The sequence below is a fragment of the Pantherophis guttatus genome, chromosome 3 (assembly GCF_059756535.1).
Source record: "Pantherophis guttatus breed Tessera chromosome 3, ASM5975653v1, whole genome shotgun sequence".
In the NCBI taxonomy this organism is placed as follows: domain Eukaryota; kingdom Metazoa; phylum Chordata; class Lepidosauria; order Squamata; family Colubridae; genus Pantherophis; species Pantherophis guttatus.
This window is the reverse complement of record NC_142065.1, coordinates 32,342,862-32,367,161: the sequence shown is the minus strand read 5'-3', so window position 1 is coordinate 32,367,161 and position 24,300 is coordinate 32,342,862. Positions and strand designations below refer to the sequence as shown.

Here is a 24,300-nt window from a genome sequence, read left to right as displayed (position 1 = left end):
ACAGAATGTGGTTTTGTAAAAATATATTTGAGCACAGCTATCTAAAAGAGGTTGGATATTCTCTTAGATACAAAAATCAGACAAGTCTATCTGCCTGCCTGTATATCTATTATGCTCTTGTTGGAACCGAGAACAAGAGAATAATAGACCTAGGATATTCACATATTATAAAACAATTAGAAGTGGGAAGAAATATTTTGATCTATTTCAAGTCATCCAGTGAGCTACTCAGATTAAAAAAAAAAATAACTGAGCATAGTTTATGATAGGCAGAGCTTGGGATTCTCAAAAGCAAACAGAAAGGGCAAAGGATAATTTTAAAATTAAGTCCTAATGCATTCAATGACACTTGGTTCTTTAGGGCTATGTTCAGACAATATCTTTTACTTGAAGTTTGCATCAAGCACTGTTCTTGGTGATATTATGGACCTACCATATTGTTTTCTCCTCCAGAAGTGGTTTGCATCACCCTCTTGCATTCGTAGTTTGATAGTGATGAATATTTGAATGACTGCAGTCGTGATGTTTTGCCTACAGATATGGCTAATATCTTTAGAATCAGAGTGAACTGCTTTGTAGTATGCCAGAGTAGTAAAGCAGAACACAGCCATTCAGCCCAAAAGTTCATCACTGCTTGATTGACCCTGGTCATGAAAATTGACACATACATAATTCATGGTAACCCAACAAGACAGACACAGACTTCAAAGGATAATTAGAACTGAAGAAAAAACAGTTACTACCAACCTGCCTTCCATTGAGGACCTGTATACTGCACGAGTCAAAAAGAGGGCTGTGAAAATATTTACAGATCCCTCGCATCCTGGACATAAACTGCTTCAGCTCCTACCCTCAAAACGATGCTATAGAGCACTGCACACCAGAACAATTAGACACAAAAACAGGTTTTTCCTGAACGCCATCATTCTGCTAAACAAATAATTCCCTCAACACTGTCAAACTATTTACTAAGTCTGCATTACTATTAATCTTCTCATAGTTCCTATCACCCATCTCCTCCCACTTATGACTGTATAACTGTAACCTTGTTGCTGGTATCCTTAAGTTTTATTTTGACTGTTTCCCTATGACTATCATTAAGTGTTGTACCTTATGATTCTTGACAAATGTATCTTTTCTTTTATGTACACTGAGAGCGTATGCACCAAGACAAATTCATTGTGTGTCCAATCACACTTTGCCAATAAAGAATTCTATTCTATTCTATGGTCTAAGCAAAGCTCAGGAGAGTCTTCCGACTAAGTTCAAGTACTAATCAGTACCTGCTTAACTTTTTTCAAAATCTTCAAGGTTGGCTAGTAGCTCCTACCTGTGATGACCTGTAAAATTTTCTGGGTACATACAAACCTTTCAACCATAAACTAACCATAAGGGATGCATTTATGAATCAAATTAAGACACTGAGCAAAAACTTGCTTAACATATTTTGTAAATGCAACTAGCAATAGCACTTAGCACTTAGACATACATATCATCTTTACAGTTCTTTATAGCCCTTTCTAAGCAGTTTTTACAGCGTCAGCATATAGCCACCAGCAATCTGGGTCGTCATTCTACCCACCTTGGAAGGATGGAAGGCTGAGTCAGCCTTGAGCCTGGAGAGATTTGAACTGCCAAATTGCAGTCAGCTGGCAGTCAGCAGAAGTTGCCTGCAGTACTGCACTCTAACCACTGTGCCACCGTGGCTCATAACTACTAAGCCTTTACGTGATAAATCTGTTGTAAAAACATCTAATAATTATGCTTAGAAGCTGTAATTATTTGAAACACTACCTTTCCCCCCCTTCTATTCATTTTTGTTTGGCTCTTGAAACTCACTGCAGTTTCCTTGGCAAAGTTTTTCAGAAGTAGTTTGCCATTGCCTCTTTCCTAGGCACTTCCTGAAAGTGACTGGCCCAAGATCATCCAGCTCTAAATTCTAGGACTAGAATTTAAGGATTCCTGGTTTCTAGCCTGATTCTTAACCACCACACCACACTGGCTTTCTAAACATATATTAAGCTAAATCAATGGGATCTGAATCAGGTTTATTAAAAAGTAATAAACCTGATCCCCGAGACGCTCCATATTTAGGTGAAAAAAACCTGCATTGTTTCTTGTGTTGTATAGGAGTCTAAAATTGGTGTCTGGCTGTTGAGTAGCAAAATGTGTGTGTGAAGAATTATCTGCTATTTTTTTTTACAAGCTGGTGCTCTTAAGTATACGTGCTTGCAAAGATTGCCTATTAAAGATGGAACTCCATACATACAGCAGAGCTGTGTCACTGTGCATGTATGGCTCTGAATGATAATTTGATTTTTATGAATTGTCACATCGATTTGACAACTCAATTTGACTTTCAGAAACTCAGTTTGATGATGTTATTGAATTGGCCTTGAATCAAATCCCTCAATCATAGCCTTTTAAGACGCCCTTTAAAGTAATCGGTTTAAAAACTGAACCAAATGACCTCCCCTGTATGGCCAGCAGATGGCACTAAATTATGTATAGTCTAGTACTTCATTTTTTCTGCAACAATCAAGACAGGTGAGTTACTTTATTGACTATGCACTGCAGCCATCAACAACTCTCCTATAGCCCAGTCGATTGTATTTGATTTATACAAGCTGTGTTTTGAAACAAAATCCTTTCCCCCCACAGAGTACAAGAGCAGAACAATGATCAAAGATGGAAGCTAGGTATAGGATTTTTACTTTCTTATTTTTAAATCATTATTCTGTTGTTCTACCTCAACTTTGAATATTTTGCAACCATTATATGTATTGTGTGCTGGGAAAGTTGGGATAAAAAATATTGTCTCGTTCCTTAACTTCATCTCTGTTTTACATACAAACCAGTGGTGGGTTGCTCCCGGTTCGGCCCGGTTCGGCCAAGCCGGTAGTGGTGACAATGTGACGTCACCGAACCGGTTCTCTGTGACTGGGAGCTGGGCCCTCCTGCCCAGCCCCGCTTTATTCCTACCTTTATTTCTTGGTTTTTAGCCCAGCTGATAGGCGCCGTAGAGTGGATTGCCACACCTCAGCTGGGCAGAAACCTAACGTGCTTGCGCAGAGCGCAAGTCTGGCACATGTGCAAGTGAAGCGAGTAAGCATGTGGCAATCGTGCGCAAAGTGCGTGCGTGAAGAGAACCGGTGGTAACACCGGTTGGAACCCACCACTGATACAAATGTATGTGCATACATATAAACATATACAGTAAATTATGCCCATCCATGCTTCCTGAGCTGCCATTGGTTACCAGTTGGCTTCTGGGCGCAATTCATTATTACCTATAAAACCTTACATGTATACAAGGCTTGGTTGTTTACAGTGGTGGGATTCAAGTAATTTAACAACTGGTTCTCTGCCCTAATAATTTCTTCCAACAACCAGTTTGCCAAACTGCTCAGAAAGTTAACAACCGGTTCTCCCAAAGTGGTGCGAACTGGCTGAATCCCACCACTGGTTGTTTCTGATTGTTTATGCCCACCTAGGAAGATTAAGCTGAATGCATATGCTGCAGATGAGTGGTGGTATCTGGTTTCAGCCGGTTCTATCTGGTTTGGGAGAACTGGTAGTGGCAGCTGTGGGAGGCTCCGCCCACCTGCCCGGACATCATCACGTTCCGTTTTTGATGCTCTGCGCATGCGCGGAGGTGGCACGTGTGCTCACATTTGCGAACCAGTAGCAAAGGTAAGTGAATACCACTCCTGCTGCAGATCCTTTCATTCAAACAATGCCACGTATCAGGAATTAGAATGTTCTTCTCTGTTGTGGTACCTGCCCTCTGCAACAACATCCCCCAGAAATTCAAATGATTTTGACTCTACAGTTGTTCAGGAAGTTGTTAAAAATATCATTAGTTTTTGTTGATTAGGGAATGTTTGGCTGTTTTATTTTTCTGGACGCATATTTTTTGTTTGATTTTTCCTCCCCTGTGTATTGTAAGCCACTGAGAGTCCTTTGGGAGTTATAGGCAGTCTCCAAATCTAACAAACAAATAAATTAGGATGACTATAGCAATATTGGGAAATAATGAAGCTGAGTCCAGTTCCCTTCATGTAGTAAATATTGTTCATGGAGTGATAAGCTAATCCTTTCTGTTGGTGGTTTCACAATTCATTATTACCTGTTCTAACTGGTGTTCCTCACCAAATTCTGAATAAACGCCTCTCGCATTCTAATTTTTCATCAATGAAAGGCAACTCAACCAGGTTTAACTCAAACTTGCAAATGTCTATCTCTAAGAAGGGATATGTATCCCTCCTGCCATTACTACCATGTTTTCCCGAAAATAAGACCCTGTCTTATATTTTTTTGAACCCCGAAATAAGTGCTTGGCCTTATTTTTGGGGAGGTCTTATTATTTTGGGGCACATGGAGGAAACCAGAGGAAATGGTGGGGACCGGCTGCGCATGCATTTAAATATTTTCAGGGAAGGCTTATTTTCAGCGGGGGCTTATTTTAGTACATGCGCTCAAAAGCCCGATTGGGCTTATTATCAGGGGATGTCTTATTTTAAGGGAAACAGGGTATATACTCTGAACATCATCCCATTTACACTGATAAAGCAGGATTCTTGAGTAATTTGGAGGGATGGAGCTGAAGCTGTGAAAAATCAACTATCTCTTTCTGCTAACAATTGTAGGCTGATCAATTGAATGGCAAGGAAAGGCGTGCTAGGCTCCTAAAAGTTTGGTGGGCAACAAAAGAGGGAGTGCAGGTTGCCCCCACACACACTCCAGAAAATAATAGTCTTTCTTCGAGAGGTCACGATATCTAAAAATGCCCATTCTTTTGTCTGTGTCAGAAGTAACTTGCAGAGGTCTCTCACTGTTTTCTATCATACACCAAGTTTTGCTTCCCTTATGTACAATTTCCTAAAGTTGCTACAGTTTGACATGGAATCAATTAGGCAGAGAGGTGGTGGGCTCCTTTAATTGGAAGCATTCAAGTTATCAGACATCTGTTGAGCAGGAATACAGGTAGTCCTCAACAACAGTTTATTTAGTGACCATTCATAGTTACAATGGCATTGAAAGTGACATGACATTTTTCACACTTAACGACCGTTGCGGCATCCCAATGGCCATATGATCAAAATTCAGATGCTTGACAAGTGGTTCATATTTATGATAGTTGCAGTGTCCTGGGGTCATGTGATTATTTTTTTGCGACCTTCTGACAAGCCGAATCAACGGGGAAGCCAGATTCAGTTAACAACCATGTGACTAATTTAACAACTGCAATGATTCACTTAACAACTGTGCCAAGAAAAGTTTTAAAACTCATTTAACAAATATCTCACTTAGCCACATAAATTTTGGTCTCAATTGTGGTTGAGGACTACTTGTACTTAAATTTGGATTCCTGCACTGAAAAGAAATTGTATTAAATGGCCTTTTCCAATTCTAGGATTTTCAGATTCTATCAGAAGTAGTATTCAGCAGGTTCTGACCAGTTCTGGAGAACTGGTAGCAGAAATTTTGAATAGTTTGGAGAACTGGTAAATACCACCTCCGACTGGCCCCGCCCCCATCTATTCTCTTCCTCCCAAGTCTCAGCTGATCGGGAGGAAATGGGGATTTTGCAGTAACCTTCCCCTGGAGTGAATGGAGATTTTACAGTATCCTTCCCCTGCCACACCCACCAAGCCACGTCCACAGAACTGGTAGTAAAACTTTTTGAATCCCATCACTGGATTCTACATTTTATCCACTTCTGCCTTTCTCTTCTCCTTCTAGACCCCTTCTTTCTACGTGAAATTAGGCATATTCTCTCCCTTCTGAAATTCACTTGAGCCATAGTCACCACATCCAAAGACGTTGTACTACTGAAAGAAGGAAATTCTGAAGTTAGAAGGATGTACCTTTGAGTGGTGCTCTGCTCGCCCAGTGACTGTTGAGTGGCCTTGAGGTAACTTTGCCTCCGTGCTGCAGTTTTAGGAGATGGCTTGGGGCTGGTTTCCGAGTCCTCACTGTCATCATCACCCATGGCTTTGATATAACTCCCGCTTCTCATGCGCCGGCATGGAATTTCATTGTCTTTGTCCCTAGTCAGCATATTATTCCAGTCTCCCTGAGGCACCTGCAAAGAACAAAAAACAACAACAACAGAATATGGTAATCCTCTGTGGCAAAGAAAATAAATGGGACAGGAACTAGAACAGTTAGATTGCTAAAGTATGAGGAGAGGCCCTCTGAAAGATGCTTTTATTTTTTCAAAGGCCATTTGTTGGACGTACAGAAGAGGGCTGTTTTTTTATATCCTCCTGAAGCTAGAGAAATAATTTTCTCAGAAGGTAGATTTACTTGCCTCCAGCTGCCTTTTAGGGAGGGGTGAAGGGCTTCCATTTTAGTCAGAATATGTCAGCTGGTGCTAGCGTGTCTAGTGGTTTTAGTGGCTTTCATGATATTTTTCATCTTTGTGTTTTATTTTCATTATGCATTGACTGCCTTGTGGCAACAAGGTGAGATAAAAGTGAGAGGCAGAAAATTCTCCTCCACCTTCTCATCATCTGGAAGATAAAAAGAACTACAAAATAGCAGGCTAGCAATTCATTAATTCAGCCTCACCAGAAGTAATGAGTTCCTGATGAAATAAAATCATACAGGAACAGACAATTTCATGTATAGCAAGCAATTTACAGATACTGTTAAACTATGCATGTCTGAAACATCTCCTTCTTAAATTCCATAGTATTCAGCTAAAGATTTACAGGCTATGAATAAATGTTATTTTCAGAGCAGTGATTAAAAAATGAGGCCATGGCTCACAGATCAAATCTGGCAAATGGACTTCTGAGATGACATCACAAGGCTCTAAGAAGGTCCTCTTTCCTACTTCTCAAGGTACTGCATCTTCAAACACATGGTTTTTTATTTGAAAGGAAAAGCTGCTGTTACTCTTGTGTATATGTTTATGTGGAGTGGGTGAGGCAGAGAGAGGATGTTATCAGGGGTGGGCTTCAAACATTTTAGCAAGGGGTTCCCTGCCAGGTTGCTGGGTGGCCATGGCCATAGTGAGCATGGCCTAGTTGTCCTCCTGCACCACGGCAGGAGGGGGGTTGCCCTCCCTGGACTCTAGAGGCTTTCCTCAAGCCTCCAGGATGGCGAAAACAGCCTCCCCAGGCTACGGAGGCCCTCTGGAGCCTGAAAACGGGTTCGTTTCCTGCCTTCCTGAACTTCCAGGAGGCCTGTTTTTCACCCTCCCCAAGCCTCTGTGCACGCCCTGCACTTACCTGCATCCAAACCGGGCCACATGAGGACTCCTGGGAGGGGTGGGTGGGGCCAGCTAGGAGTGGGATTTGGGGGTTCTCTGAACAGCACAGAATCTTAGCTAGAGGTTCTCCCGAACCCTTGCAAACCCCCAGCAGCCCACCCCTGGATATTATATATGTAAGTAAATTTATGTAATTTAATACTTCCCAAATTGTTCATTTTGATCTTTGACCCCACATACAACATGGTTCTTAGGAGAAAAAGAAACCAACTAATGAACCTCCCTCAAAACTGTCTTAGCCTATAAAGCTACTGTATAATCTGGATCTACCGTTATAAGTGGTAGACACCAAAAGGAAGCATTTTTAATATGTTGATACCATAATAAATGATCTGGGTACTGAGGCAATGGTATAACCATATCACCAAGTACATATGGAGGTTAAAGAGATTGGTTTTCTTTTCCCTTTTTGAGATAAAAGATATACAGTGCCACCCTGGTTTAGCATATTAGTGGAACTGTTTGTTGACCAGATTAAAGGTGGTTATGAGAGAACAGTAATGGCTAATGTATTCAGGAGGCAGCTTTTTAAAAGATTCCATTCTTGTCAAGTTTCTAAAACTTCCACAATGTAATAAAGGCTTGATGTTCCCAAACTTAAAATAGCTATTATTTCCATTAGCTATGAAATCTGATAGCTATTGAAATTCAGCAGCACATATTTACTGCATGTTGTTAATACTTCCACAAAGTATTGCAAAGTCTTCGCTAAATATTAATGTTTATAAAACATTATAAGACTGTTTATAAAACAGTCTTAATCCCAACTAGTTGTTTCTACCATACTTGCAGAAAACTGCCCAGTATGTCCACCCCCTTCCCCACAGCAGCACACATGGCAGGTAGTGTCATACTAGCGAAACAATTGAAAAGCACCTTGGTGGTAGCTAATTGATTGCTTTCTCTGAGTGCCATAGGCAGCTGCACCTCAACCTTGAGGAGGGCTGGAGCCTCTCAGAGAGATCCAATCATTTTGTCATCCTGTCCTAGCAAGTGGCCCAGCTCTGTGAATACTGGCAGGATAGGAGGCAGCAAGCTCATTCTGGAGGTATGAGATTTCATTGTCTACTGCCTACTTAATGCTTGTGGAAAGAACAAGAGTCAGGGAAAAATGTAGCATGCATGGGGATATCTGTATTTCTTTCTAAATTGGAGGGTCTTTTGAGGGGTCCTTTAAAAACAAAATTACATCAAATCCATGTTGTATTTCTAATCATGTTGGTAAATTTCTGCTTCCAAATGGCATGGTACTAAAATGTAGTGGTTTCACCATTGTTTTGGGATGGCACCAGTAGTGGGTTTCAATTTCAGTCGCTACTGGTTCATTCATGGGCGTGGGTGTGCTCACGTGTGCGTGTGACGACGCTTCTCCACATGTGCAGAAGCTTCTGCGCATGCACAGAGATGTCCGGGTGGGTGGGCAGAGCCTCCCACCACCGCCACTACTGGTTTGACCGATCTGGGGCGAACCAGTAGCAACCCACCAGTGGATGGCAGAAAAGTCGATACCCACTGCCTTTGATGATGAGACTTTTAAAAGGATATTTAAACTAACCTTCTCCAACCAGATTTCCACCAGAGATATTTGGGCAACAGCTTTCAGTGTTGAAATCCACCCAATCTGTCTGAATAAAGTTGCTCCCTCCTAACCCTCGACTATCATATTAATCAGGAATGGAAGCAACATTTGGACAAGAAAGTGGTCACAGTTTCAGTCCCAGTGGGTAGAAAAGAATCCAAGACTGCACTCTGAACACTAAATTTACTTTCCTTGTGTCCTATAGAAAAGTTGACTGTGTCTATTAGAGATGGGAAAGCAGCAGGGCAGGAAATGGATATGGGGATGCATGGATTCTGTCTTGTCTCCTGCTTCTTATAGAAAAACAAACAATAATAAAAGTTCTCAGTGACAAATGTCCCTAATCCTTATCTAGTATCTCTGCTGGGATCATTAGTTTTGACCTTTCCTGTGCATGGTATTGGCTTCTCCGTGAACTCTTAATTTCAGATGCAGAAAAACTGCTTGCCTAGAGAAGCAATTCAGGTTCCAAAAGCAACACTCTGCATTTCTAATAGGGGGAAAACAAAGCCACTAGAGCATACACATGCAACTAACTGAGCCCTGAAACTCTTGGAAAGAAGCAGAGGACTCTCTTTTGCTTCCCACTTGTTGATTTGATTATTTGGGAGGCTAAAACATAGACTTCCTTTGCTGGTTAATTACTAGACCTATCATCTCCCACTCAAACCTACGGAAACTGCTGTTCTGTTGTCTTCTTATGAGGAGCAGCCATCCAGAATGCATGTGGGTAATCTCCTGTTCTCTCCTTATCCAGTGAGGCTCCAAGGAATCAGTCTACCCACTGATTCCTTGGTCTTTGCTGCAGTTATCAGCTCCACTTTCAGAGTCAGTTTACCACACTACCCTTGGAAGTCATCATAATACTTTATAATTTATTAATTAAGCTTGCATGCTGCCCAACTGTCAAAAACTCTGGGCAGCTAGTGAAGAAACTTCATAAGAAACATTATCTGACCTTACAACAAGCTAAGTATGGTCAAAGTGTTTGGCATTGGTTGGAAGGCCAGCGGCAAATCCTTGGACTGGGAGCTAGACAAGAACATTAAAAGATCCTGAAAGAAAGCACTGACAAACCACTCTTATATTTTTGTCAAGTAAATTGCCTGGACTTTGAGGTATATATGCAGTTCTTTGAAGTTTTGCTTGTTTCAAATAAATAAATATTAACTGGTTGTGTTTTATAGTTTTTAAATTATTTAATGTGTCTTTCAATTTTTGATTGGGAACTACCCAGAATTGGCTGAAACATATAAATGTTTTAAATAAATAAATAAATTGAGCGAATCTTTAACTTCTTTTTTAAATGTATACCTTTCCTTTGTTCATGAATGGAGGTACAACCTACCTGTCCATGGAGCATAGAAGGTTTTATATAATCTGAACAAGAGTTGCACATTGTAAGGGGCCAATTCTCTCCAGTTCCTGGTCAGTATGTCACAGTTCAGCTCAATCAACTTTATATCTAGCACACCAATTAAAATTGTTTTAATGGTCAATAAAACCTGGCCTTTATTTGTGCTCTCAGTTAGGTTAAGGTAGTGTTTCTCAACCTTGGTAGCTTGAAGATGGGTGGACTTCAACTCCCAGAATCCCCCAGCGCTGGCTGGGGGATTCTGGGAGTTGAAGTCCACCCATCTTCAAGCTACCAAGGTTGAGAAACACTGGGTTAAGGCATCTGAGTATGTTATTACTGATGGGAGACAGAGCAGAATCTTGTGGCTTTTGTGTTTTCAGACATGGAGCAAAGGGAAATAACCATAAAAACTAGATAAAACCCAACACAAATAAAGCTTTAGCTTTAATTATACATTCAGAGCATAACCATCCAACTAGAATCTGTTTTTAAAGTGTAAAACTCATGGCTGAAAATACTGGCCTAAAATATTTATTTTTCCTGCCTCTTCATCATTTGTTTTTTTTCTAATTGACCCTGAAAAAGTATTTGAAAATTGGCAATCTTTTAGGATAGTTTGGTTCGAATATGATAATTACTTAGCTGTGGACTTTTGATTTCAGATTTTGCAAGAATTTCTCTTTAAAAGAGTAAAATGAGTGAGAGAAGCTCCTTGCTATAAATATATGTATGTATTTCTTAAAATAGCAACTCTGTGCTTTTTCAAACTATAGAACACAAGAGAACCACATCCTTATGCCAAAGAACATATCTAAAATATGATACAGGAGAAATTAAGGGAAAAATGTTGAAGGAAGGAGTATGTGGTAGTTCTGGTTAGATTGAGATACCACCAAAATAAACATGAATGGGAACATTCCTTCTGGCTGCAATCCTGTGAACTCTAAACCAAGTGTTTCGCTCACTCATCTATTTCCAAACAAATATTTCAACAATTATGACAGATGAGTGCCAAGCACTTTCCCCCTTTCATTTAAGGCTATCTAAAAGATTGGATATTTCCATTTAGCATAAAATTTAGTCCTTGTATCTTCTGCAACATGTTTGCATTGTGACATGACCTGCAGATGTTCCTCCACTATTCGTTGCCAACTATAGTGGGCAGTGCTCACCTCCATTTCAAGGTCATTTCCACAGTCATGTGGCCAAGATGATGCCATGGATGGAGCGCTGTTACTTTACCACCAAAGTGGTATCTATTTGCAAGCTTTCGAACTGGTAGGGTGGCAGGAGCTGAGGCTAGGGTAGGAGCTCACCCTGACACATAGTGCTCGGATCTCAAACCTAGGCTGACAAACCCAGCGTCTTAACCATCCTTTGCATTGTGACACGAGGGCCCTTAATATGCTTGCTATAATACCTGTTCCCATTTCAGGGCTTTTCTACACCACAATTTTAAACTGCTTGAGTGGTGTGCATAAAATGGCTGAAAATTAAGAAATCTCTTTTTCAATTATAGCCTCTTCCTCTACTTTGCTCACTGTGATGGTCTGGTATTCTGTCCAGACCATAGTTCTTAGGAGAAAGACATCAAACTTGAAAATAATACTATATTACTTCTGTTTGTTTCAAAAAAGTACAACATGGATGAAAAAGGCATGAGGCCAACTTGGATGTATGAAAAAAAAAATCGAATGGAAATTAGATCAATTTTATGGAGGTGTAAATTAGCAAATGATTCAGCTCATTGAAGTTCTTTAGTGTAGGTGGCAAAGAGAGGCCAGCAGCATGTCCCAAGGGTACTATTTTAGCAACCATTCTTGTTTGAAACTGATGGTGAAATGAATCTCCTTTCTTGGGACCTAGTTTGTAGAGCACTGACCATGAAATTAATTTCTGCATTTCTAAATGATACATGTTGCTATAGATAGCTTACTGCAGAAGTTCCAGTCTTTTTAAGGTGGACCATTTGAAATTTTGAAGGGCTTTTGTGGGCAAACAAAGTGGCCATTCAGTCTAACACTTGAAAACACAGTTTTTTCTTATTTAGTTCTCTGGAAGATGGCCACCTTTCCGAACATTTTCATTTTCCAAGAAAGCCTTTGGGCACCCGTATATTTGGTGATGGAGGCTGGTATTTAGCTTTGTTCCATGACACTTTCCCTGTTTATTTAAAAATGAAGAAGGGAGTGGGTGGAGGAAAAAAAAATCAAAACTTGAAAATGAAGTTGGGCAAGAACCATGGTGGATGGTGGAAGTAATGGGAAATATTTGCAGGGTGATTGGTGCATTCCACATTCCACAACCTTCACAAAATCTTGAATTCAAGTACTAGTCTGTTTGCCATGTGATGAGAAAGAACATGCATTCCATGGAAGTTAGAAAATTCTTCAGCACCCAGGACAGAGATCGAAACAACATTGAAACAGGTTGCACTCTAGAATTTAAGGTTGCTTCTCTCCTTGTTTTTTGCAAGTAGATTTTGGCTTTCATCCAGAGTGGATGCACACAGTGTCAATAATTTATGTTTTCTGGAAAAATCATCCCATTTTTCCCTTCTACACAGCCATTATTTATAAAACCCTTTTCCCAACCCTAGATGTATTGGAATGCCACTCTCCAAATCCGCACCCTGCAGCGCATAGAACTGTTATTCAAGTATAGGAGAAAAGCATCCATTTCCATTTATCTAAATTTAAGCCATTCAGTTTTATATGAACTAACTTTCTTGCAGAGATCCTGTTCCACCCAACACCATCTGCAGGGTATACTAAATAAAGTAGTGGCTGCAATAATGTAATCGAACCCGCTTGTTTTTTTATCTGTGTCAAAATGTACACTTGCATTCCACTTTAATTTTGTGATTGCGTTAGGTGAGAAAGACAACTGGCAGATGTTTTGAACCACAAAAGCCAAGCACACTTTCAACGGAGTACTTTCTTATCATCTTAACAGCTTTGTTTGTTTGCTTTTAATATGAGCCCAGCTGACTAATCATCTCTGTGAAGATTTAGCTTTATTAGGTGTATCTGAAGGTTATGCTTCCCTTGCATTTACTGTATTATTTACCTATTAGTTCCATCTGAGGATACTAAGGAAGTTGGAGAGGAGAGTTTTTAGGGCAGAGGGAGGTCTGCCTTCTATACAGACGGAACCTCCACTGCCATAAATGTGTCAAAAGCATTCTCTGATATTCTAGAAAGGGAAAGGCAAATGAGTGGAAAATCCATCTTGCATTGTAATGGCACTCACACAAGAGAGATTTAATCAAAAGAGGGAGTTTAAGGACAAACAGTTGTCTGTATTATGCAACCTGCCCTGATTCTATAGGCTTAAATACTTATTTATCTATGTACAGTTATGCATCTATAGACCTAGAGAGAAAGAAAAAGGAAGGAAGGAAGGAAGGAAGGTAGGAAGGAAGGAAGGGAAGATGTCTGTCTGTCTGTCTGTCTATCTGTCTATCTATTTCTATCTATCTATCTATCTATCTATCTATCTATCTATCTATCTATCTATCTATTGTCTAAGCAATAAATACTTCTACACTTACATACTTGGAGAATAACTCCCCAAAAGCATATATATAAACAATACTCTTGCCAAACCATTCCAAACAAATGTATGATTAGAGCACCTTTCCCCACTCTGGTATTATTTGTGTTCATTGGATTGCACTTCCTGTAGTCAGTTGCCATTGACTACATTACAGTTGCCATTATAAAGTTATAATGAAGTCCAACATATGTGTAGGATACCAGACCTGAATTAAAGCCTTAAATCCAAGACAGACATGAGGAGCTCTATGCAGACAAGATATTTACTCATGCCCTGCAGCTCTTCAAATTACCATTTTGTTATATCAAAGCTTTGGTTAAAAGTAATGTTGTGCTATGAAGCAGTGGTGGAATTCAAATTTTTTTACTATTGGTTCTGTGGGCGTGGCTTGGTGAGTGTGGCATGGGAAGGATACTGCAAAATCTCCATTCCCATCCCATTCCAGGGGAAGGATACTGCAAAATCCCCATTCCATCCCTACTCTTGGAGGAAGGATATTGCAAAATCCCCATTCCATCACTACTCTTGGAGGAAGGATATTGCAAAATCTCCATTCCCACCCCACTTTGGGGCCAGCCAGAGGTGGTATTTGCTGGTTCCCTGAACTACTCAAAATTTCTGCTACCCGTTCTCCAGAACCTGTCAGAACCTGCTGAATTTCACCCCTGCTATGAAGTGGAGCAATCAGTTGAAGCAGATTGACTGTCCTTTAATTTTTTGTCAAACATGAGAAGAAGCACATTTTTATGGTAATCATACAGACCTGCCCAATGCTAATGTTTACACTTCAGATTTAATAGTTCTGAGAGAAAAAGAAGATTCTTAGAAGAATATTAGAAAGTATTTATTTATATTGAGCAATGGAAGCCATTCAGTTTCAGGGGTTTTCCTCATTGCTTTTAAGGTAATCTTTTATATTATATTATATTATATTATATTATATTATATTATATTATATTATATTATATTATATTATATTATATTATATTATATTATACACACACACACACACACACACACACACACACACACATATATATATGTGGGAGCCTCCTGGAAGCACGAAGCCGAGAACACCAGCCTGAAGATGACGAATGAGACTTCGTCGAAACGTCGCCAAGAAACCTCCAATTTTACGCGGGAGAAAACCCGAATAACCAAAGACCTACATACAAACACCCGCGAAAACCTCAGAAAACATATATATATATATATATATATATATATATATATATATATATATATATATATATATATATATATATATATATATATATATATATATATATAAATAAAATAAAGTTGTAGATACAAATAATAGACTGGATTGCATAACATAACTTCAGACTTAATAATCATCGAAGGGGAAAAAAGCAGTGAAGAAAGGTCCTAAATTTGGATAACTTGTATTTCACTCATACAGATCCAAAAACCTTGAGTTTCAGTGGTCTTCACACACCATTGAGTTCTCAGAAAATTGTACTTGCATGAAATGTGCTATCCCATTTGCTGATGGCTCTCCTACCTCTGTTTCACCTGAATTCCCTCTTAAGGGAACTGCTAACAGAACCTATCAGATTTTATGTACCTTGAGCTGCTCTTAGTGCTGCCTTAAGGAGAGAAATTCTACTTTAACCCTGATACAGTGAAAGATAATGTAGGACTGTTTTACTTGTAAGCTGAGAATGAGATAAAAACAATGTCATACGGCCACAGAAGAAAAAAAAAAAATCTTGCCAGAGCATATGTATGCCATAGTTGGGGGCACCATGCAAATGAAGAAGAGCCACTAGTTTTGATGTTTTCCCTTAAGCATTACTAATCTCCAGGTATGTCAGAGTACAATATGCAACTATTTTTCAAAAGAGGCTCAACATCAGGATGAAAGAAAACCAGTTCTTGCTAAAGGCAAGGCTGAGTAGCTAGGAGCACAGTCAACTCAGTAACAATGCTTGAGTAATACTTTTGGCTTCTTGACAATTCCAGTTGCTCAGAATACCCATTACTAACGTGAGAGCTTTGATTATTTCAGCAATGCTGAACACCAGTTAGGGGTCAGAATATTCCTCAACTAGTCTTCTTTAGCTAAGGCACCTCTACAAGACCCCCAAGGTCCCTTCCAGCCATATACAGAATATAGAATTGTTGGAGTTGGAAGGGACCTTGGAGGTTTTCTAGTCCAACTCCCTGCCTAGGCAGGAAACCCTACACCACTTCAGACAAATGGTTATCCAACATCTTCTTAAAAACTTCCAGTGTTGGAGCATTCACAACTTTTGGAGGCAAGTTGTTCCACTGATTAATTGTCCTAACTGTCAGGAAATTTCTCCTTAGTTCTAAGTTGCTTCTCTCCTTGATTAGTTTCCATCCATTGCTTCTTGTCCTGCCCTCAGGTGCTTTGGAGAATTGGTTGACCTGCCCTCTTCTTTGTGGCAGCCCCTGAAATATTGGAACACTGCTATCATGTCTCCCCTAATCATTAATCTGACTTTTGTTCCTTCTCTACCTTCTCTGAGTAGATGTTGAAGTAGAACCACACTGATACCCATTCTCTTCCCAGTAACAGTCATTTAGTGTGCAGACCATATGAAGATTTTTGTTGCTCTTCTCTACTGAGCAAAGTAGATAGCAGAGTGGACAAGACAGACCCAAGTTAAATCTCCCCAAGGTCTCCTACTCCTACCAGGAATACATAAATCCCAGAGCCTTGTGCTGTCTGCAGTATCTACACCAAGGGAAAAAAAGGTCATTTATATGTCTAAGGAAATCAAGATCAAGCAAGCCCTTTACAGATAGGGCAAGCAAAGAAAGAGATTTGTTTGGTTGCTGGTTATTGATTTTGGACAATGCAATTGATTTATTGTACTCTGGTTATTTCTGTTTAGTACAATAATGATTTGGCTCTTCTCTTTGAATATTTCAGCCTAAAACTTTGGGTTGGTACTTAATGAAGCCACTAAATAAACCAAAAATGTTTTAATCATTTAAAACATTTTTGTTTTAAATCATGTCAAGGTAGGTAATTTCTTTCCAATTAATTTTCTACCCTAGTCCAACAGACTTTCTGTAGGAAAAAGGGAAAAATGGGATTTGGGGGTTAAAAATGTGATGAAGGGGTTGGGGAAAAGTTTAAGTGGTAATTATTTGATAGAAAGAAGAGTGGAATGCTCAGTTGTATATTTTATTTTCTAAGTTTTGTTTTATTTTTTTAAAAAAATATTTATTTTTCTATTTGTTATTTTCTATCTTTGTTTTTTGTTTTGTATATTTTACTACAGTGAAACAAAATATGCATATGCATATACATATACTTAAAAAAAGTCTTCCAAAAGATCTCTGAGCAGAGAGGTTTCCAACCTCAAATTGGTATGCTATCATAATAGCCAATGCAAAGAAGATCAAAGAAAGAGTATCACTCTACTCATTACAAGTGATAAAGCCAAAGATATAAGATGGAATATCGATAGAAATATGGAAAGCAAAAAATAGGGAATTTCAGAATATCTCCTTATCTACATGCAAAACCTACATACAAGATATGAAGCCCCAATCCAGACACAAATCATGAGAGAGACTGGCTAAAGATCAGCAAAGAGTAAGACAACATTGTATATTGTTCCCTTATTTATTCAGGAAATTAGACTGGAAGATAAAGTGTTTTTTTATCAGGGCAACCTACCCAAATATGGGATGGAGCATACTGCTTCTGCTTTCACCTTTCAGCCCCAATCCTTCGCAGGCAGTCGCTTTCGCGACAAACTATTTTTGTTTTATATTTATATTTACCAACAAAGAAATAAAGGGAGATTAGTATGGATCTATTTCAAGCTATTTGGCTCTCGTCAGCTAGCTAGTGAAATAGATCTATACTAGTCTCCCTTTATTTCTTTGTCAGTAAATATAAATTTAACATAGATTGGAAGATGAGATGAGTTTAGTTTTAAAACTGGAAGAAGAAATCTCAATAACTGTGCTGTACTCATGATGGTGAAATTGCAAGCAATCTACAATCTCTGGTATTAAAAGTCAAATAGAGGGGGAAAGGATAGATTAAACATAAGGAAGACCAAGTTATTGACAATAGGTATAGCAACCAGCCTTAGAACTGATAATGATGATATTGAAGTAGTGGATAACTTCTGCCTTTTAGCATTGAAGATATACAATAAAGGAACCAGCAAATAAAAATTATACCTCAAACTTGTTAGAATAGCAATGAAACTTTTGGAAAAGATCTGCAGATGTTCTCACTTAAGGCATGAATAACAAAGCTCAAATGATACATTTGGACACATCATACAAGAATCCTCCCACTCCCTTGAGAAGTTCATCAGCCTAGAAAGGAGGGGGGGGGGGAAGCAGCAAAATGGATGGACTCAATTACAATGATGATGGGTGCATTTCTGAGAGACTCTGAGGCTAGGATGGAGACAGGTCATCCTGATGAAGATCTATCCATATGGTTGTTAAAAGTCAATACTGATCTGATGGCACATAAGCAATCAATCCTAAAAATTAAAAATAAACATAGATTAAGTGGTGGCATTTTCCTGTGTTAATCAGAGATGGGCATTAAATGGCACCACAATTTCTTTAGCAAAAGAATAACTGATCTAAGTTTCTCAAGGAAGTTATCTTCACCAGTAATATAACCCTGGAAAAGCTCCATGGGAAAACTTCCTCCTGATGCCAATCCTTGAATTGAATGAAAGAAGGAGAAACTGGGGAAGCTGCAGCATTCTGCAAAGTTAAATATATAATGAAAGGACAGGCAGTCTCTCTTCAATTGAGGTCTTGTGTAAGTAAGTGCAAGAAAGCCACATTCCAACTATTATGATTTTATAATTATATACTGTTCTAAGGATTTTTAAAACAAAGTCTCCTTCATCAAACTGAATATAAAACTGATAGGAAAAAATATAGGAGAATTTCTCACTCAGGAATAATAAGCAAGTAACATCCATGTACAGAGAGAATGAGACCTAGGAATTCTTAAGGATGCGTATCTCTTGGACCAACCATAAACCAACTCCCTACAGACCTTAGACAACCAGGAGGGTCATAGGTCCAGAACCCAGGTGGCTGAACTGACAGCCACAAGTTCAAACACTTCCATGTATTAAATGTATTTATTCCGTCCCAACTAAATCTAGCAAGCAGCTACAGTAAGTAAGCCAACACTGATAGCAGATGTACTCTGGAGTAGAATTAGAGGAAATAGTGTACTCTGACAGGTAATACAATTGCTAATAGGCATCACTTGATTATTATTAATTAAGGCCTGGCCACATTTGAGTTACGGCAAAGAGAAAAAGAAAACTTGCAAACAACTCTCATGTTCCTCTAGTTTTTCTGCTGAGCATTTTAAATTAAGAAATGTACAAGGTGAACAGAGCTGTGAAGCCCTGGGCTCTTGCTCTTTCCAACTCAGCTAAAGGCTGCTAGCTGTACTGATGTGAGATCCTATTGTGACAGAACACTGGAGGGCTTTGGCATTATCTGGCGATGGATGCTGGTAGCATTACTGATGAATGCATGCTATGTCAATAATAAATATGGGTGGCACAAGAGATAGGTGGCAATGACATTATTGATGGACACTAGTGATCCATACTCCTGATCAAAGATGCTAAAATGTTCAAGAAAGATATAGAAACATTAGTGATGGACGATTATAATTTCTCTAAAGGAAGTTGTTGTTATTGTTGTTATGGAGTATGCCAAAGTCAAGTCCAAAGCAGTACAAACTGCCTATGTGAGAGGTATAGTAGCTGAATGCTACTGAAACTGTTTCTCATGCCTTCAGCTAAAAGAAGGGAGCCATACAGTATTGTAGGATCAGCGCTCTATGAGGTTTCATCTAAATACGGGAAGGTTTGGTATAAGCAAAGTAAGCAGCTTTTCCTCAGATGCAGGCAATAAATTAATCTGAAATAATCTGAAGCAGAATTTAAAGAATATATTCCACATGTCCTAGAAATACGAACTTCCCATCAAAACTGTAGTTTCTTTGAGCTTGGAAAGTTCTTCCTCCTTGTTACACTCAAATCCCAAGCTCAACTAGTCCAGCATTGGAAAAAGGCAATGCAGGAAGATAATCCTGGTCATTGAGAATTTAACATTTGAAATCCTTGGATAAAGCAATATTTTTAGTTCTCTCATTGATAATTTCCTCTTCCTTCTTCCAATGAAAAATAGTTCTTTATAGCCACATTTCTTATTTTGTAAATGTGGGCAAGTTTCCGTCCCATACATTCCCTCTCCAGTCCATTTGTCAGTCTTAAAAATAACTCAGGGTTATTTCACTGAAATTTAACTGAAAGAAAAATCAATTGCATAAGTATTTAAGGCTTAGATGGATGTTTTAAGTATCTAGAATTATCTGAAATACCTATGTATTTTGCATTTTAATAAGGCCACTGTTTTTTCTCCAAATCCAGGAATTCAGTTATGCCATTCTGGGTCACATTGTTATATCACCATGCAGTCTTCAAAGGCTAAAACACTTTTTAAAAAAACACTTGTACAAAAACTGAAGTTCCTCAGCCCTGGTCCACTAAGCTATCTTAGACCTCAACACAGCTACAATTTTGCAGCTGAGTAGCAACCATTTGATATCTGCTGTTTGCTACAGGATCCTCTCTTAGAACAGCACAGCATGGCACAGAACAGAACAGAACAAAACAAAACACAACACAACACAACACAACACAACACAACAACAGAGTTGGAAGGGACCTTGGAGGTCTTCTAGTCCAACCCCCTGCCTAGGCAGGAAACCCTACACCACTTCAGACAAATGGTTATCCAACATCTTCTTAAAAACTTCCAGTGTTAGAGCATTCAAAACTTCTGCAGGCAAGTTGTTCCACTGATTAATTGTTCTAACTGTCTGGAAATTTCTCTTTAGTTCTAGGTTGCTTCTTTCCTTGATTAGTTTCCATCCATTGCTTCCTGCCCTGCCTTCAGGTGCTTTGGAGAATAGCTTGACTCCCTCTTCTTTGTGGCAGCCCCTGAGATATTGGAACACTGCTATCATATCTCCCCTAGTCCTTCTTTTCATTAAATTGGACATACCCAGTTCCTGCAACTGTTCTTCATATGTTTTAGCCTCCAGTCCCCTAATTGTCTTTGTTGCTCTTCTCTGCACTCTTTCTAGAGTCTCCACATCTTTTCTACATTGTGGCGACCAAAACTGAGTGCAGTATTCCAAGTGTGGCCTTACCAAGGCATTATAAAGTGGTATTAACACTTCACGTGATCTTGATTCTATCCCTCTGTTTATGCAGCCCAGAACTGTGTTGGCTTTTTTGGCAGCTGCTGCACACTCCTGGCTCATATTTAAATGGTTGCCTACTAGGACTCCAAGACCCCTCTCACAGTTACTAATATTGAGCGAGGTACCACATATACTGTACCTCTGTAGAACCTTAATTTTTTCACCATTGAATTTCATTTTGTTAGATAGTGCCCAATATGATTCTATAGCTTCTTCCACCAGATTCTACTTCATTGCTCCTGATCAGCTGTTTGCTTGTAACAAATTATTGCAGAATTCTGAAATACATTTTACCAACTCCTGAAGCTTTTTTTTTTTTCATTTTAAAAAACCAATCTCATTCAATCTAATGAAAAGAAATGGGAATTTGATGAAATGGACTGATAATAGGATTTGTCTTGCACTTGCTTTACTTGCAGAGTGGTCAAGGGACAGGTTGGAGGGTCTTATCTTTAATTGTACAATTATCTCTTGAAGCCTCTCTAGTTTCCCTTGGGTCAATCGATTTACAAGGGAAAATTTCTGGAGGGAACTTCTATGCTGCTTTATTAGATGAGGAAACAGCAGCCATTAGGGAGACTGAAGAGTGATGGTGATCTAGATTACAGATGACAAACGGCAACAATCTCTATCTCTTTGCAACTTTAAGTAAGGTCACGAATGCCAACCAAGACATTCTAAAACATCACAACAATAAGACCGAGGTACAAACTTTTGGGAAATTGGAAGGAAGATTTTGATACAGCATTAAATCTAAAAAACATTCCTTAATTTTGGCCAGACAGCTTCTGTTTAAGAATTCAGCCAAGAGTTCTCTCTCTCCCTCTCTCCCTCCCTCTCTCCCTCTCCCTCTCTCTCTCTCTCTCTCTCTCCCTCTCCCTCTCCCTCTCCCTCTCTCCCCCTCTCTCAAACACACACTTTTTTGTTACTTTTTTATTTAAAAAAAACTCAATAGACTAATAGTCAAGAGAGAGAACAGAAAAAAATCAAAATAGAAATAGCAGATGCAATAAAATTAAAAATATAGAAAGAAACAAAATACACACACAAAAGGAACGATTTTCGACTTTCCAAAGCATCTGTTGTAATATGGAATAATTGTTGCATTTCATGTTTAAGTAAAACCTGTTACCTGTAATTTCCTTATCAATATGAGAGTACAAATTAAATCATATTTTGCATGCTGTGGTATGCAAGGATCCCCTCAGAGGACTAAGTATTACCAGTCATAGCTATCTGGGGGTGAACTGCAGAAGGAAATAGACACCCAGTTTTCATAGAGGCATCTGCCTGCATTACAGCCTGACCAAAAGTGCCATTCACATACAATTCAGTTTCCTCATACATACTTTTATATAAGATTTCTGGAAGACTACAGGACTGCTATTAAACATATCTTTAACATTTTTTAATTAAAAAATGGTGGACTATAGGAAAAAAAAGATTTAAACTGAGAAAAAGATGTATTGCTGATTCTGCCTCAAATGTGTGAATTAAACATTTTCTGCTTTTCTGTTGATAAGAGGTTGTGCAGAGTTGTGTTTTCTATTGATTTCATTACTTTGAAAGGGAGGTGGTGCAATTTTGCCTACTCCATGGAAAACTTCCAGATGGCTATTCCCTTGCATTCCCTTTGTATCCATTTTAGGGGACTCACTGGGGAGCTGGGTGAAATCGACTGTTTCTGTCAGTTTCTCCTTTTAGTCCAAATGATAGGAAAACTCGGTAAATCTGATCATTGGTGTTCTTAGAAGATTAACAGGCCTGTATCCAAAAATAGCCCAACTAACACAAAGGAGGGAGGGACTTGTTACTTCATACTTGGCCCAATTTAATTCAATTGGGGATATACTAATATACTCTAATTTTAATATTGAGGGAAAGATTCTACTGCAGCTCGATACCCTCCATATCTACTATTGTCGACAGCTTTTATGCTGGATAGGAATTGTACATATTTGAAAAAGGCTGAGAAAGTCTTCCTGACTGATGCAGTCCTCAGTTGATCTTACTTTGCTACCTGTTAAATATAACAATTTCTTGCTTTCTTCTTTTGTAGCTCAACTATCTTGGAAGAAACAGCCATTGGGAGGGGAGGGAGGGGAGGGGAGGGAGGGGGCCCACCCACTCACTTTCCAAGTTGTCAAGAAAGCACAGTCAGGCAAGAGAGGTCACCAACCCCATCTCTGCTGATTTTGCTAGCAGGCCCTCTTTCTTCCAACAGTACCTATAAAGGCAGAGGCTCCAGATGAGATAAAACAGTATGTGGATAACATCTCACTTCTGTTTAATCTCAGCCTTAGAGAGTTCATAAATAAAACAAGTGCTGGCAGAGAGATCTCATTGGCTGCATAAGCTCACAGCTTTTGTTGGCCTTGTCAGTACTTCCTTGTCCCCAGAGGATGACAAGAAATGGTGACTTGCTAATCAAACTATACGTCTACTTCAGTCTAGCCTCAGAGAGAAAACACTGTGCTCATTCCCTGTGATACTTGCATGAATTATTTTATTCTTATTTGGCAGAGTAATAGCATTTGAGGCCTCTGGATGCAATAAAGCTCTCAGGCTTTTTCCCATTAATTTCTCGCATCCCTTGCTAAATGCTTGAAAGTCAAAGAGGAGGAGCACTTGCTGCTTCTCAGCCAACAGAGAGAGCTGCTGAGCCGGCATCCTCTGAAGAGGTTGTTGCTATGCTTGTTTTCTCACTTGTGGGCTCTTTGTGAAAGGAAAGGACTAGCAGGAATTCCAACCTTTTTTTAGCTTTTAATGGATACACTTAGAATATTGAAATTGGAATACAGGGGTGTCGCATTCATCACGTGCTGGCCACCCCTGCCAGATTGGCGAAGGAGAAGAAAGTCACAATACGTCACGTGACGACGGCGTGACGACGTGAGTTTGACACCCCTGGAATAGAATGTTGAAATTAGCTCACAGGAAGTCTTGCAGCGAAGTTACTGACATTATGTTGTAAACATGTTAGGCAATAACTGCTGTTTTTCCTTGGATATTCTCAAAGCTTTTGCCCATCTGTGTTTATCCCACACAGGTTTGTCATTTTGAAACATAGCAGTAAATGCTGGCTATCAATGATTTATAAGCTTTTGGGGTCTCATTTGGGGCCCAGAAGTTTTCTTAGCAGCAAGGAGGATAGTAGAGACCACTGAGAGGAGTGGTGCAATGGCTGAGAGGTGGAGCTCTCACCTCACAATCAGGAGGCTGTGAGTTTGATCCTAGGTAGAGGC

The 24,300-nt window shown here is 39.3% G+C and overlaps 1 protein-coding gene across 2 annotated transcripts in view; it reads right to left on the bottom strand.

Annotated features, from left to right (window-relative positions):
* Window positions 1-24,300, bottom strand: part of DLGAP4 (DLG associated protein 4) — a 400,912-nt gene that overhangs the window by 88,704 nt on the left and 287,908 nt on the right. For both annotated transcript variants that reach the window (XM_034413994.3, XM_034413996.3), the window contains exon 4: window positions 5,871-6,088. In XM_034413994.3, coding sequence (XP_034269885.1) covers window positions 5,871-6,088 — 218 coding nt within the window. The remainder of the gene's footprint in view (window positions 1-5,870; window positions 6,089-24,300) is intronic.